Genomic DNA, 17407 nt, shown 5'->3' with positions numbered 1-17407 from the left:
CTAGGAGGTTCATCTTATGTCAGGTTTATGTAATGAGTGGGAAAAAAAATTTTTTCTGCACAAACGGTAGAAAACCCTCAGATTGTTGTCAGCCGGGTCTGCTGGCTTGGCTGCTGCTGCTCCTCCGCAGCAGTGAAACACTTACCTCCCATTGGGTGGAGGCTGCTCAGGGTGTTGAGGTTCCCAGAGGAGGCAGTCTGCTGAAGGAGCTGCAAATAAAGCTAGACATTACACCAAAAACAGAACAAGAGTGAGAGTGAGGGCTGGTTCTGCATCTGGGGTAACTCTACAGCACAGCAAAGCGAGAGTGCAGAGGCCCCCAGAGAAGAAAGTTGAAGACAAGAACCCAAGCCAACACAACAAAAACATAAGGCTTATGACAGCACAGGACAACACAACACAGCTAAAGCCCTGGCCCAGAAGACAGTTGTGTTTGTTGAGTACAAAGCCAAGCTCGAGTCCCTGGCAACAGAATGCAGCACAGCAGAGGACAGAGGTAGAGGAGAGAACTAAACTCAACTCAAGCAGCCATGTAGTCCACTTAGAGGAGTGTCTGCATATTAGTGACTGCCATTTCTAGTTCCTCTCCCAAATGCTCCTTTGTTAGGTCCACATATCTTATTTTGTAATTTGTTCCCACCTGGAGACCTAATTTCTGCTTCACACAACTATTTAAAATACCAAACCTGACCATTTCAGAGTATTTCTTGGAGTCATCCTTTACCGGCCACAATGAACCTGTGACTAGATCAATCTTGTCATAACTAGAATGCTACACATTCATCTAGCCTCATTCATCTCACTGTTGCAGATGACCAAGTGATTGCTGGATCAGTCCATATCCGTTCAGCGTACATTCTCTTTCAATGGTTGTTCCATAACAAATAAAACAAGAGGACCTGTCCATGAGCTTATGACCTCCATGACCTTACTCTGTACCTTAGCAAACTGCAACCCTCATCTAACCAACCTGCTGAAACCTTTTGTTCCATTCAAACCCAATCACTGTTCCTTATGAACAGATGGTATTCTGGTTTCTGGATTCTTTATTCAATCTGTTATTCATTCCCATAAACATCTGACCTGGTTCCTCTGTCATCAGGAATCTCTCTATTCCACAAGTGTTTCAGCAAGTCCACAAACCTCCAGAGGCAGAATGAAAAAGTGTCCATACACAGAATATTTACCAGCTTCTGAAAGGGGTCTGCTACCTCAAAGATTAAGAACTACCTGCTCTAGTTCTAAGTCCACATATTCCAGTACCTCATAATTAATGATGATGTACTATCACTTTCACAGTCCATTAGCACTCACATGTCTTCATTTCTGTCTTCTTAAATACTTTGGGCAACGAGTTCAGTCCCAACTGGTGGACTGTGCATATTGTACTTGGCACTTCACTTCCTCCCTAAATGAGAAGAGCTCTTAGGGCGGGGATCATGTCTAACTGAAACGAAGAGACCACAGCTCTCAACATACACCATCATGTGCTTGCTAGATGTGGCAATGACAACAAAATGGGGAGTCTTCCCTAAAAGAAGGCTCCAAAACTCTCCAAAAGCAAATGCACATCATGGAGATAATTTTCTAGGCATTATTTTGGCAGAAGACCGAAAATCTCTCTGAATTTTCTCAACTTACAAGCAATGTTCTAGCACCGAGAAACAATTTAATTTGTAGGAATATAACAACCATCTATACTTTTTGACTTCAGAGAATTACTAGTGAGGGTAAACTGGGATTTCTTCTAACATTTTAAAAACATGGAAACCAGAGGGAATCAAATTAGCCAAAACCTAGTACTGGGGGACAGAAATCATTGCCTTTCTTCTGTTTCCATATAAAATAATATTTTAAAGGATGAGGAGTGAATGACTATATTTCTATGTGTATATTTCTAACTATCCATACTAATCTAGTAGTTTCACCATTTATTTTCCTTCCTTGGTAACTTCACAGATGACTTGTTCTTTCTGATTCAAAGATGAGACAGTTTTAAGTGTCTTGTGCTATCTGCAATTCTTTTAAGGGTTAAAGCAGTGATAATCCCCCGTAATATACATTGCAGATCTACTAAATCTAACCAATTGGAGCCTGCCCGTCTTCTGGATTCGATGACTCAAACACAACAAGAGAGAAATCAAAGGAAACCTATTTACTATTTAGTGAATTCAAATATACACCTGTAATACTCATTTAATAATGTCCATGTTAATCTCTTGATCTCTCAGTCAGTGGAAACATTTACTATCATACTCTACAGGGAAGACTCAATAAGGATTTTAAGGATGCCCTCTACAATCTACTAGAAAGAGATACGGAGAAAGAATATTTGATAGCTAAGATTTCCTCAGGAATTTTTTTTCTTGGGGGCAGGAACATATGAGATGTTCCTAAATTTTTTTATTAGAAAATTAGGATTTCACTGTAATTTGAGCAGAAGCTCAAGATATAACCAAAGATGCACGATGAGAGAGAGAGAGTGTGCGTGCACACAAGACTAACGTGACAAAGAACATTTCATTGCCTGAATTTTTATGTAAAATTTTGATATGCTAAAAGTTGTGACTGCCATTATGTATGTTAGCTAGGGACAGCAGCAGAAGAAACAGCTGGGAGCTTGCACAGCCTGCAGAAAGCAAACCACAAAGACTCACTGCTAAATACTGGGGTCCAAGAGTATTTAGACCAGCAAGGTTTCCCCACACAGATGCTGCGCTGATCTGCTGCATCTGCTGCTGGAGCTGCTGGGCCATTCTCTTCTGCTCTTTGTCCTTCTGTGTATCAGCAAATTTTACCACCATGGGGGAAGAGCAGCCCTATGAAAACACCAAAATCAAAGGGTCAAAATCCTCATTCTGGGTGAAGGGAAAAATCCTCCTTTCTAGTGACGCACAGGCTGCATTCTAATTTCATTCACTGTCAAATGATTCTCTTCCTGATAGACACAAGTGGCAAGACATAATTCAGTTTAGTTCCAATATGCTAATTTTAAAGAAAGCACCAGTTTTTAATTTAAAGATGTCTGGCCTTCTTAACTTTTAGGGCAATCAAATGCTATACATGCTACTGGGCTTCGACTGTCAACTGTCCTACCGCTCTCAGTCCAAGGAACTTCCCCCTTTCGTTCATCTGCCCCTACCTCCATGGTCTGTGCTTGGTGCATTGCCTTGATAGCTGTCTGTGCCATGGCTCTTGTTGTGAAGGTCACAAACGCACAACCTGGTAAGAGAAGAATCAATAACTCATCCATTCATTTGTTTAATTATTTATCTGACTTACACTTACTGAGCACCTACTGTGTGCCCAAGTACCATGCTAGCAATACAGACATGGTTCCTGCCTTCAGGGGTTCATGATCCAGTGGAGAATACAGATATGTTATGACAGAGTGATACGTGCTTTAATGAGAAACCAGGCATGCACACAGGGGAAAAAGTGCTTGAGGGATAAAGGAGGAATCATATTCTCTAGCTTCTCTTGTGAAAGAAGTGTCTCCATTTTGGCATGGAGAACCTCTCCAAGGACTGAAGCAGAGAATTTTAATACATGACACTTAAGTGCAGAATGTAGACTCCTTGAGGGAATTGGGATCAACTGATAGTTGTTGTGACGGGACCTAAATATACAACACCAAACCCAACCCTCTCCATCATGACAGTGCCATGTTGGCTAGAGATCACCGGTTTCCACTGATCCAATTAAAAAGAGACTCCAAATTTAAGATGAGTACTTTTAAAGGCTAAAAATGTACCCACCTCGGCTCAGACCATCAGGTCCCCTCAATATCCGGCATTCTTCAATCTGTCCGAATGAAGAGAACATGACTCGGATGTCATTTTCAGTGCACTTCTTGGATATCATACCAATAAACAGCTTCCTGTCTTCCACTGCTAAGACAGTAAAAAACAAAAGGCTTGAACATTACTACTACAAGAGGTAGTGCAGCACAGAGCTCTGTGCCTTTATACCAGATTTCACCGATTTTAAGATACACATTTTTTCCCCCATAATTTAGCACCTACTCTTACAATCAATGGTATCTTAAAATTGTAATTGGAACCATTTAGACGAAATATAGTAGCTTCATGATCTTGTGAAAGTTACTTAACCATTCTGTACCTGTTTCCTCATGTGATTAATAGAGATAACTGAGTTTACCTCAAAGGTAGCTGTAAGTATTAAATGGCAAGTACTCAGCATCTTGCCTAGCACTTAGCAAAGTTTGCTCTCATTAGCAATACTATTGTACCAAAGAAGGACGAGGTTTCATACTTAATTGATATGACAAGAGAAACAGAACACAAATCTCAGTGAATGTAACTGTCCACTTTCATTTTCTGGTTATTCTCTTGAGGACTAAGTTTTCCTTCCTAATTTGTTCAGTTCCCCATTTCACTCCAGTTCAAAAGAAATTACGTTGATCAAAGGCATTCCAGTTCACTCTAAAATGTTCATGTAATATTTCCCTGTCAACTCTGACTTATTTGCCATACTTATTTTAAAGAAAAGGACAGACAAGTTAGATGACAGATTATTTACAGCACTGATTCACTACCTTGCACCATAAACAAAAGTTAACTCAAAATGCATTAATTCTGAGTAAGTAATGGATTAACTGAATGCAAGACCTGAAACCATAAGGCTTGGTAAGCTCCTTCGCATGGGTCCTGGCGATGATTTTTTTGGATTTGACACCAAAAGCAAAGGCCACAAAAGCAAAAAATAAACAAGTAGGGCTATATCAAACTAAAAACCTTCTGTACAGCAAAAAACACCCAAAAAATCGTCAACAACAAAAAAAGGCAACCTACTGAATAGGAGAAAGTATTTGCAAATCATGTGTCTGATAAGGAGTTAATATCTAAAATGTATAAAGAACTTGCAGAACTCAACAGTGAAAGAAAAACAACTTGATTAAAAAATGGGCAGTGGGGGCTTCCCTGGTGGCACAGCGGTTGAGAGTCCGCCTGCCGATGCAGGGGACACGGGTTCGTGCCCGGGTCCGGGAAGATCCCATATGCCGCGGGGCGGCTGGGCCCGTGAGCCATGGCCGCTGAGTCTGCGCGTCAGGAGCCTGTGCTCCGCAACGGGAGAGGCCACAGCGCTGAGAGGCCCGCGTACCGCAAAAAAAAAAAAATAAATAAATAAAATAAACTTATTTATTTATTCATTTATTTTTGGCTGTGTTGGGTCTTCGTTGCTGCGCGTGGGCTTTCTCTAATTGCGGCAAGCGGGGGCTACTCTTCATTGCGGTGCGCGGGCTTCTCATTGCGGTGGCTTCTCTTGTTGAGGAGCACGGGCTCCAGGTACGTGGGCTTTAGTAGTTGTGGCTCGAGGGCTCTAGAGTACAGGCTCAGTAGTTGTGGCACACGGGCTTAACTGCGCTGTGGCATGTGGGATCTTCCCGGACCAGGGCTCGAACCCGTGTCCCCTGCATTAGCCGGCAGATTCTTAACCACTGTGCCACCAGGGAAGCCCTGTACTGCATGTTTAAAAGTTGCTAAGAAAGTAGACCTTAAAAGTTCTCATCACAGGGGTGGGATAGGGAGGGTGGGAGGGAGGGAGACGCAAGCGGGAAGAGATATGGGAATATATGTATATATATAACTGATTCATTTTGTTGTGAAGCTGAAACTAACATACCATTGTAAAGCAATTATACTCCAATAAAGATGTTAAAAAAAAAAAAATAGTTAAATACGCCCAATAAGTGAGGGAAAGATCTAGCACTTCCTAAATAAACAAGAACGCTATGGAAAAAAAAAAAAAAAAAAAAAAAGTTCTCATCACAAGAAAAAAAATTTTTTGTAACTATTTATGGTGACAGATGTTAACTAGACTTACTGTAGTGTCGTTTTGCAATATATACAAATATTGAACCATTATTTTGTACAACTGAAACTACCATGTCAATTATATCTCAAAAGATTAATTACAGCACAATAAAATCCAAATGCCATGAGAACAGCAAATACACAAGAAGAAACCTTATAAGGGGAGGGCTTTATATACTTGCTTACCATTGTTCTTCTCACTGTCGGCAGGTTTCATCTGTATAGGATGATGCATCTAAAAAGGAAAACACATGAATATTACTATTGAACACACCAAAGGAATTCAGAAACATAAATGAAGACTCTACAGGAAATACCAAAACTGACCTTAAGAGTTGTCTCTGAACTCTCGCCTGCCTCATTATTTCCCCTCCACAAAATATCAAAATAGAATGTGAGTCAACAAGTCAAAATTCTCTTGGTTGAAAGAGAATTACTTTCAGCCTATCTTCTTTGAAACATTCCCTTTATGTCCTCCTTTACATCAATTCCTGTGGCAGTCACCCTTTTCCCCAAATGGTTTTCAGTGTGTGCCTGAAATGTATAAGTATGTTCCATATGTCAAAACCACCATAGTTCCACTTACTAGTAGGAGCTTTCTTACCCCTGGGAGGACCTTCATGTTGTGAAGAGCATTCTGAGCTTCTAATGCAGCTTTTCGGGTGTAAAATGTAACAAAACAGCACCCTGCAATAAACAACACTTCAGGAAATCAAACCAGTCCTTCGAAAGCAGATAATTCCTAGAGCACTCCCTCCTCCAGGTATATATTGAAAATTAAAAGAGAGGGCTGGGTTTGTTAAAATTGGGGTGGGGGTGGGGTGGAGGGAGGGACATGGAGAAAACCTAGCGGGGGGGGGAAGATTTTCTATCATTTCTTCATTACTATAGTCTCCTGGTTTTATTAAAATTCTTCTTTAACTGCTCTTATAACTTCTTTGGGAAAGATGACTTTTCTTACAAAGGTCACAGCACCACGCCATTCAACCTGCCCTTCTTGCAGCACCAGGTAGTGTGCTGGGCAAGAAGACTGAGCTACAAACCAGACAGACAGAGGACTTGCACTCCTGCAGCCTGTAGTCTACAAATCTTTCTTTCTCAGAACAAGCCTTACACTGTAGCCAATTTCTACCATATGCCTCAAACATAATTATCATTTATTAAATTATAAAATGACTTAAGAGCAAGGATCTCAATATCTTTTTTTGGACTCTTGGTTTTCATCAAATGTAATCACATGTCTAACAGCACATGGCACTTGACTGAGGAGATCTGGAGATTTTGTGCTCTGTATCTTTACTGGGGATCGGAGGGGGCAAGTATGTCTTGTCCATAGTCCATAGTCCCATAAGATATGGTATAGATTTCTTTCAAAATCACCCTGCAATTAAGATTTTAAATTACTGCATATTATATTGACAGTCATTTTCAGAAACTATAATACTTTATATTTTTGGTTAACTATGCCACAAAGAGAAAATAATTCTTCAGCTTCTAGGTCCTCTGCTATTAAGCTGGTTTCAAACATAAAATCATGCTTGCATACATCTGCACCGTAGAACAGCTTTCACAGAAAATTACTCTGAAATAGGTCGTTTGGGAAAACAAGTGTATGTCTACGTGGTATGGGACAAAGCTAACAGCTTATCTACTATCAGGCCTATAAAACTTCCACTCTGCTGGGTATTTCTGGAAGCAGCTTGCCTTTCTTCTCCTGTTCATTTATTTATTTATTTATTTATTTGTAGTACGCGGGCCCCTCACTGTTGTGGCCTCTCCTGTGCCGGAGCACAGGCTCTGGACGCGCAGGCTCAGCGGCCATGGCTCATAGGCCCAGCCGCTACGCGGCATGTGGGATCTTCCCGGACCAGGGCACGAACCCGTGTCCCCTGCATCGGCAGGCGGACTCTCAACCACTGCGCCACCAGGGAAGCCCTCCTGTTCATTTTGTAGGCTATAACAGGCCACCTACAAACAAGTTGCTCCTAGTTGCTAAGCCATCCCAGAAGGCCTCTATAACACTAACAGAAACCCACGGGTACCTGGACAGTCTTTCTCTTTCCACTTACTCTAGCCAAAATACTAAAGAAAACCTATGTGGTTGGTTTACTTCAACTTTATTTTTGTCATTCCACTCTCAAGATCAAATGAGACACTCACATGAGTCTGTCTCTTGAATTTACAGATCTCAAAAAGGACTGCCCAAGATCCAATTTACAAATTATCCTCATGATGTCACCTTTAGTTTTTACTTTTAAGCCATTAAACGTGTTTGGACTTGGAGATATAGCTACAACAAAATGACAGGTTTTTCTCCCTCCCTATATGACCACAAGAGCATTCTGGCAATGAGAGAGCGCATGCACATGATTGAAAATACATATAAAAGTCAAAGCCCTTTACCTTTGCTCTGAGGAGGGTTTTGGCTCCTATCCCTTAGGACGTTGATTTCGTAGACAGCACCATACTGTTCAAACAGTTCCCTCAAGTCCTTCTCTGACCAGGTCCTTGGAACCTGGCCCACAAACATCTTGATAGCATCAAGATCCGGTTGGTCTGGGTGGTCCAGGGTGCCGTTCATTTTCTTTGAGCTGCGTAAAATAAGATAAAACTTCTATTATGTATTCATGTTGCTTCCTAGAGAATCTTCTTTTCCTTAAAGGTCTCAACTACTTCCTGATAAAGTAGGGGGAAAAAATTCTACTTCCTTTCACTACTTCCATTCAATTTACCAGAGTTCCCTGGTCCTCCCTCACTACGCCACCCCTTCCATTAGATTCCCAAACTAAAGTCACCATTCTGATTAGGACACCCTGGGCTTTAACTAAGGAATTGAGTGTCAGTCATTCCTTGTCTATCTAGAGAAGTCTCAGAAGAACTTAAGAAGTAAAGTTCCTAAAGCAAATTTTAATCATTTTTAAGCATAGCTAATAAAACTTTTTAAAATGTCCATAAAATCACAAAGAACTACTGCTTATGGATAAGATTCAGGATTCTCAACCTACACGATCATGGGTGAAAAGTTTTCTTTCAGTAGATGTTAGAGCAGAAGCACATGATTTCCAAGGCCTAAGCTAAGAACTGACTAGAATGTTAGCCTTTGGATGTTGCTGTCTCATGCATAATCCTGATGCTCTTGAGTGAGCCCCCAAGTCAAAACAAAGCTTTGCCTCTTAAACTTTCACAAATGACTTATATAAACAAAAACAATGATGTCATCACTCTAGGGTTTTTTGTGTCTAAGTTATCCAATTTACTGCTATTTCTCCAAGATTTTACCAGTTAATTCCCTTATCAACTGTAACCATTATAATGTCCACAAATTCCTCCAATCCCATCACATCAAACCTGTAACACTCCTACTTAAATACCTTCATTCCTACCCCTGCCACTGCCAAGAACCATGGGGAACTCCTGCACTGTAAATGTTTCCACTCAAAATGAATCAAAGTCCTTCTCCTACCATCTTTCATGATCTTATTCTTAGCATGTATCCAAACCAATAACAACTTAAATTCCAAATAGCATGTTTAACTTTTGTTAGTGTTTGCTAAATCCAGACATCATATCATCATGTTCCAATGTGCCATGTTCTAATATTCAATCCCAAATAAAATGCCACTTTTCTTTAAAGGAAAAACAATAGTTTTTTCACCACTGCTATCCTTTGAATAGTATTTGAAGATCCTTGAGAATGCTGAATCCAGTAGTTCAACCTCTGTTAAATTCCTAAATCTCTTGTAACTGAATACAGGGCTATTCTCATGTCACCTGTGCTGAATCTAGCACTAACTAAACATCAAAAGCTTTAAGACAAATGTCATACAGATCAACCCGTGCTGCTACGTCTGTGAAGGTTCCTCATACTCTTTCAGGTTAACTCGTCAATTTCATCAGGACTCAAATAGTACTAAATTTCCAACTTCACTGTAGTATTTAACACATTTTAGCATAATCCGGCTCTGTCTACCTCTCCCAAGACTGAGAGCTCCTTGAAGGCAGAAACTGTTTTATTTCCTATTCATTCTTATAGCCACACCTGGTATGGTGCCTGATTCAAAGTAATTACTCAGATGTGGGATGGGAAGAACTTCTTGTTCTCAACAATTCCCCCATTTAAGCAACTAACCTTGATAAAAATGAATGCTGTGCACAAAGAGGGCTCACAAATTAAAGAGCAGATATTATCTCCTATGATTGTTTGACTGTCCCAAGATGAACCTACTCTTTTTTCCTTTTTAAGTATTTTGGAATACATTGTTTTATTGGTTTTCCTTTATTAATTTAAAACCATGTATGGTAAGTTGTTGCACAAATATAATATGGCTGCTTCTAGAAGCTTAATCCCAACATTCTAACAGAAATCATTCTACCATGAATTTTTTTTAAAAAGTCTTATGACTAGTGAAAAAATGGGAGTCACTCCCTACAACCCATTCCCAACAACTTTAATTACCAGTTTTAGTATTTTATTAAAATGTCACTAAGTTTAATCACATTTCTATTCTAGGGAGGGTTAATATAGAACCCAAATAAATGGTGCTTAGAATGTTTTGACTATAAAGGAAGCAGACAGTTATTTCTGAAAAGAGGCAGGAGTTTATTAGTTTGTATTACACTGGAGGCAACTGCACTCAATTTGTCCCTTCCTTCTGTATTCGTGTGCTGTTTCTAAACTAAATATATCACTGTTTAGTGCAAAAGCATAAACACAGTCAATATATGTGAATTGTGATTTACCCAAAAGTTCAGTGGAGACTCAGCATTCCAGACAAGTGCCTTTCCTTTCTCTCTTTACTCTCCAAATCCCTCTCCATTTCTTCATGTCCACCTACTCCATGAATCACCCTTTCCTGCCGTGTATACCAATTCAAAAGCCAGAAGAATCCCCCAAGGACCAGGGGCAATCTTCAAACTTAACCATTAGAAACTTTTACAGCAATCACACTGCATAATTTTAAATATGTTCAATCGAATATTAAAAAGATACGCAAAATGCAAGCTTACACCTCATTATTTTTTCTATGAAATTATCATATTGTATTTAACAAGTTGGGTGGCGGGAGAGACAGGACATGGTCCTTCACCAGTTTAAGACGCACTTCTAGAGCACAGCAAATGATCAGGCCAGGCTCAAGGTGCAGTGGACATCATGCAACTGGAGTTATGCACTGACTTATTTCTTCCTCCAATTAATACTGAGCTCTTGGGCTTCCCTGGTGGCGCAGTGGTTGAGAGTCCGCCTGCTGATGCAGGGGACACGGGTTCGTGCCCCGGTCCGGGAAGATCCCACATGCCGCGGAGCGGTTGGGCCCGTGAGCCATGGCCGCTGAGCCTGTGCATCTGGAGCCTGTGCTCTGCAACGGGAGAGGCCACAGTAGTGAGAGGCCCGCGTACCGCAAAAAATAAATAAATAAATACTGAGCTCTTATTTATACAGGCCAAGCACTGTGTTAGATGTGGTATACATCAGTGAATAAGGAAAACATGGGGTATTTCTTTGGAGCACATGAAGACACAGTTAGTGCCAATATCAGCGAGAGATAAAAAAGAGAAAAGCAACCACATGTGTACCTATGTATATGTAATAAGCAGTCACAAACTTTCTCATAAACTGTTATTGTGTCTGAAGAGATGAGCAACAATGCTCTTCCATTCTGAACCTCCCACACATACTTCCAGTATGCATGTTGTCCTTAAAAGTAACCACTGCATAAAAGAGTCACCTGGGGACAAGACTCCCAGTGTGATATGCCAAGGATCCCACAACATCCGGGTATGGCATTCAGTCTACGTATCACTGGACACATTCTCAAATTTGTGCCTTACCTCCCCATTGATGGAGAGCTCCTCAGAGTCAGTGATCATAAATTACATATATTTATTATGTTCACTCAAGAACCAATGAATTCAGCAGCCCCTGGAGAAGTACCTATACTGTCCCTGTCATTCCTAAGGGACAAGTCTGTGGAAATTCTTATCTTCTGTGGAAGTACTGCCAGTACTTCAGTGAATTATTAACCTGGGAGTAGGATGGAAGAGAGGAAAAGCATGGCCTGCAGCAGTGAGGGAAGAAGGGAGATGAGAAGGCAGCAAGTATTTTAGGGGAGAGGCATGACACCAACCCACTTCTTTTTATGTTTCTGACCCAGCAACTGGCGAATCATTAAGAATGAGAGATCAGGACCAGAGGCTGCCTTGTCTACCTGATTCTCGATGGAACATGCCATAGGAAAATGAAACAACCAATTTGGAAGAGACAGGGGAGAGAAAACAAAGAGCTTTATTTTCAAAGCACACTTCCATTCAAAACTCTTAAACCCTCTCTTCTCTTTCTCCTTTCAAAACTTCCCAGCACCAGGCCCAGCTCAGAGGGCAGAGTTAATGTTCTATCCCACTTCTTTCCCATTCCTTGGCCCCAGATGACTAGACCAGGAGGTGGATCTTAACCCAACAAGCTGATTCACTGGCTTGCTGGAAACCTAAGACTGTGGCCTATGCTTAAAACAGAAAGATAGGCCTGGCTAATCAAGATCCTCTATAGCTGCACTGAGCAAGACAATAGCCACTAGCCACAGGTGACTATTTAAATTTAATTTTAAAAATCCAGTTTCTCGATTGCACTAGCCACATATGACCAGTGTCTACTGCATAGGACAGCAGAGACACAAGTTTTTTTTTTTTTTTCCTAGCCACATTGCTTATGGGGATCTTAGTTCCCTGACCAGGGACTGAACCCGGGCCCTCGGCAGTGAAAGCCCAGAGTCCTAACCACCGGACCAGCAGGGAATTCCCAGAAGAATATTTTTAACATCACAGAAAGTTCTATTGCACAGGACTGCTCTACAGAGTCTAGAATGGGTTAACAGAAACAGGCAGTCAGTGGTGAAGTTGGAAGAGGAAAAGCTGCAACTCGGGACAGCACGAGTTAAGCTGACAAGATGAAAGGGCAGTGGCAAGAGATAATAGGAGTCATGCTACAATATAGATGAAGCTTGAAAACATTATGCTAAGTGAAAGAAGCCAATCACAAAAGGCTACATATTGTGTGATTCTATTTATGTGAAATGAATAGGCAAATCTATAGACACAGAAAGTAGGTTAGTGGTTGCCTAGGAATGGGGATTAGGGGTAGGGAGAAAGGGAGGGAATGATTACTCATGGGTACAGGGTTTCTTTTGTGGGATGAAAATGCTCTGGGGCGGGGGGTGTCAAGACAGCCTGGAAGGGCAATGGCAAAGCCAAGCCGTGCTGCAACCAAAATTATCTGGTAGATGAAGAACAGAAGCAGCAGCACATGCAGACAGAGCAGAACGTGTGCCCTGGGTCAAAAAGATGGAGTTTCCGGGTCTTTCAGCTGTAGAGTTCCTGATTATATTATAGTCCAGTCTACTTGTGTCCTTACAAGAAAACCCTTTCATATATGCTAGCTTGAGTGGTATCTGTTCCTTGCAGACGGGTTGGCAAATACTACCTTCACATCTGGTTAAAAATCATTTCCAAAACCTTTAATAACTCAGTTTTTTCCCTCTCCCCTTCTCATTACTTGTTGACCTCCATTTGCTCATTATACAGACAGAAAAATTTCAAATACTTACCTACCCCTCCACCTCCCCAGCAGGCATAAATACTTGTTGCATCCCAATCTCCAGCCACCACCCACCCCTACCAGGTCCTCTGGCTCACAATGTGCTGTGGAAAAACTAGCACAGAAGAACACCAGAATGAAAAGGACCCAGAAACACTGGCCTAAGTTACTTACCAGATGTTCTCTAGGGGAACAAGACTAGATGCATCTATGCTGGAAGGAAGGAAGGAATTTTAATTTGAATAAAGGGAGATCTTCCTGTTAGTTGAGGTGTTAGGTACTAGAAAAAGCTATCAATATTTTTAAGTCACCATTCAACAACAGAACAGTAACAATCTACTTGTGAAGGTTTTCAGCCTTCTTGCCTGAGGAAGAGAGATAATGTCTGAAGATCTTACCTCAGTAATCATCTCTAATTATTAAGAAAAAAGCCTCACAGGGTTTATCATTCATTCAACTGTACTTCCCAAGCTCCTGCTGTGTATCAGATACTACACACTATAGGGGCTATAAAAGCAGACTGAGCAATACCGGCCCCGTAGACAATGGCATTGAACAAGTGGAAGGACACAACTACAATATGCTACAAATGCTTTAACAGATTTATAAAAGTTCTGTGAAAAAAGTGGCTAATATGGTTTAACTTATTTGGGGCAGGGGGTGTGTGTGCACAGGGATTAAGCTGAATGGAGTAAGCAGCTGGAAAAAGTGCTATGTAGCATGGAGGTATGAAAGTCTAAGGGGTGATGAGGAAATGGTAAGGACTCAGAAGGGACAGAAGAGTGAGATAACATTAGAAAGGTAGGAAAAGGACTTGAGAAAGTTGGGGGGGGGGGCGTATAAAAACATTTTTTAAAAATCAGAAAGAGAAATTTGATGAGAATAAAGAGGTTGGAGAGACCCAGGAAATGGCTTTCCATGTTATACTGATAGGCCTGAACTTTATTCCAAGATTTTTAAACAAGGGGTGATTAGATTTGTCTTTTAAAAGACATCTGGCAATAATCTAGAGGATGAATAAAGTGGGGAAATATGCAGATCAGGAGGCTCTTGCACAAACCAGACCCTAAGATTAGGAACCATTCCCGCAATGTTGAGAAATTTGGGCGGCAGGACTCACTACAACTTGGAGATAATCGATAAAGGAGATGAGGAAAAGAAATTACTGATCACTCTTGGATTCTAGTACAGACAGTTTGGGGAATTGTTTTTACATGGGGAGACCTCCAGATGGAGGTATCCAAAAGGCAGTATTTAGAACAAAGTCATAGAACTCAAGGGACATCTGGGGGATAGATAAAGATCTGAGAATCAGAGAAGCACATCAGTGCCCCCTTAAGCAATGGGAAAGCTAAGAGGAAAAGGTCTGAGATACAATCCCTACAGAACACCTATGACCTAGTGTGCAAAGAAAGTAAAAGGAACCAGTGGAAGCTGAAGAGTATTATTTATTAAAAATAATAAGTATCTGTAATATCTATTATTATAAATAAGAAAGGGAACTAGGGATCAGGTCCTCCCAGCCCTTCCACAGCTCCTCCAGCAATTTTTCTGTTGTAAAGAAATTTTGGAATAGATACATTGCTAGATCATATTCCCAGGCAATATCACTTCAGAGAGAAAACTAATAATTATCAAGCCTACTGCTAAAGTACTGAGTGAAAAGAAGGGCTGAGAGTCCAAGAAAGAGGTGGCAAGCATACACCATTCTGTAGAACTTTCTTCTTCCCAACTCTGTGGGGTTTGGGTGTGTGGTGCCCATGGGAGTGGGCCAGAGGACTTGCAATAATGAGAAGCATTGATGGTTAACTGCTTAGTGACACCTGAGGCAGCCAGGTCTAGGGGGCACAAATAAAGCAGCTATCATTAAACTTGCATTTTAGGCCCAAGGTTGATACCAACTGTCCTCAGTCAAGTCAGGTATAGCTTCTCTCAACTGGGTTTCTCATCTGTAAAACAGGGGCAATAGTTTATGCCCAATTAACCTCACAAAGCTTTTGTGAAGCTGGATGACTAAAGCAAATGTAAAAGCTCTTGGGAAAAAATAATACAGCAGTGTACTCCCTGATTACTTGTACTCAGAAAGAGCATTGTATTCAGTCCATTAGTTCTCTAACTTAAGTGTACACAAAAACCACATGGGACATTGTTAAAATAGATTCTTGGGCCCATTCTAGCATGAGAATATCTGCACATGGATCCAGAACCTGCATTTTTATACTCCAGGTGACTTTCACACAGTGGTCCATGATCCAGATTTCATGGGATACTGAATTAGGTCGACCTTGTAAAAGATGAGAAACAGGCTGAGGAAAAATGCTGTATCTAAGGACTGAACACTAGGCAGTTGCAACGCATAGAGAGAAAGTGTTACAGTGAAAGATAATTTGAGCCACAAAGTCCTATTTCTAGGGACCATATATCTGGTACATGGGAATACTTTTATTAAGTCTTTATGATGGGATTCATTGTGATTTCACCTATAATCTACTGCTAAAGTTTTATTTTAGCAGTAAAGAGAACTCTCATAAAAAGACACAACTAAATTACCATTATTTTGGAGACTATAGAGAAGGCATAGGATCCATCCCAAATCAGCAAGCCACCTAACTTTGAGCCCCCCCCCGCCCCAAAACTATTCCACAAAGAACTGTTGAGAATCTGCTATTACAACACCTGTTACACCTAATCCCAGGGCAGACTGATTTGCACATGGAGGCCTAATCTCAAAGACTTGCACCACTGTTATCTAAGGAGTAGTCTACCATTTAATATTCTTGGCTTTGAATAACCTAAGGCTCTTTTACTTAGGTTCCAAGGTACTATGAAGCCTGGTTAAAGAAACTGAAATCAAGAGTTAGAAGTGTGTTCTTTTCTACAAAGCCCAGAATTCAGGCCCCCTATAGGTATAACTCAGAGCCAGGTTGGCGTTTTAGCTGCATACAATGGCAGTGTCACTTCTTGAACAGTAGTACTGCAAACTGATTAGGTTTCTCATTTCCACATTCAAAATTTATTAAGGCAAATTCCCAATCAAGATTAATCCAGTCTGCCCCCCTTTGGGGGGGCACATCTGATGTCCCCAGAATCATGTACTGTGTTGCATTTTCAATTAGATTGAGAGGTGCGGAAATCAAGGTTCAGGACTAATTTACATGTCAATACAGCGTTCTGTATATACTACTAAATACACCCTAGCTACCAGTCCTCTGTGATAGGAGTCTAAGAATTTGATCATTAAAAATAAACAAACATACAAATAAATAGCTTTCCAAAAGATTATCTGAAGTTGTATACCCAACCCAAAGTAATAAAACTATGGTTTAAAAAAATGCCTTGGAATCTATCAGGTGGGAAAACTACAGCTTAAAAGGACTGGAGCCAGCACACTTGAGCTGATGTTGCTGGTCATATATCAAATGCATCCTTATGTACAAAACTTTTATAGCTAGAGGAAATCAGCAGTAATGAGAGAGAATCAGACTACAATAGAAAATAACAATAGTGTGGACTTCGGCTTCCTCACCCAATTTTTTCTTCCCTCTTTTAAGGAAAGGGACCAGTTTTATCAAATAACAAAGAAAACAGCCCAGTTCCTCTACTTATGATAAAAATGAGACAACAAAAATACTTACACGGGACTGGAATTCAAAGAGCAATGATCCACCATCATTTCTGGAAGGAAATCCAACTTAAACGCAGCCATCACCTCACTCTCCCCTTCAGAAGCCAATGTTATTAACTTGCTGCACTTGTCTGATCCACAAATACACACAGCTTTAGCTTCCTGGGCCCCACAAAAAACACAAAGTGGAAACAGGAGCTCAGGGAAACCAGCAATAAGTGCCACAGAAACAGGCAGGACTGGGGAAGGGGAAGGGAGTATTGGATTAAAAGGGGGATGTGACCATGTGAAGGGAGGCTCAGCCCAGCACACAATGAAAGTGCTGATGCGCCAGGCTTGTTTTGTGTGATTTTCCCT

The 17407-nt window shown here is 40.9% G+C and overlaps 1 protein-coding gene across 24 annotated transcripts in view; it reads right to left on the bottom strand.

Annotated features, from left to right (window-relative positions):
- CELF1 (CUGBP Elav-like family member 1) overlaps positions 1–17407 on the bottom strand; it is a 72361-nt gene that overhangs the window by 13092 nt on the left and 41862 nt on the right. For 6 of the 24 annotated variants that reach the window (XM_049713732.1, XM_033412703.2, XM_049713734.1 and 3 more), the window contains 7 exons: positions 8241–8428; positions 6424–6524; positions 6024–6072; positions 3759–3893; positions 3143–3222; positions 2658–2819; positions 146–221 (listed from right to left, as the gene is read on the bottom strand). In XM_049713732.1, coding sequence (XP_049569689.1) covers positions 146–221; positions 2658–2819; positions 3143–3222; positions 3759–3893; positions 6024–6072; positions 6424–6524; positions 8241–8418 — 781 coding nt within the window. In that variant the 5' untranslated portion in view covers positions 8419–8428. Of the gene's footprint in view, positions 1–145; positions 222–2657; positions 2820–3142; positions 3223–3758; positions 3894–6023; positions 6073–6164; positions 6396–6423; positions 6525–8240; positions 8429–17060; positions 17213–17407 lie in introns of those variants that run through there. The other 18 variants (XM_033412637.2, XM_033412643.2, XM_033412560.2 and 15 more) reach the window with 12 other exon arrangements.

The sequence above is a fragment of the Orcinus orca genome, chromosome 8 (assembly GCF_937001465.1).
Source record: "Orcinus orca chromosome 8, mOrcOrc1.1, whole genome shotgun sequence".
NCBI classification, from domain to species: Eukaryota; Metazoa; Chordata; class Mammalia; order Artiodactyla; family Delphinidae; genus Orcinus; species Orcinus orca.
This window is presented reverse-complemented; position numbering and strand designations above follow the sequence as displayed.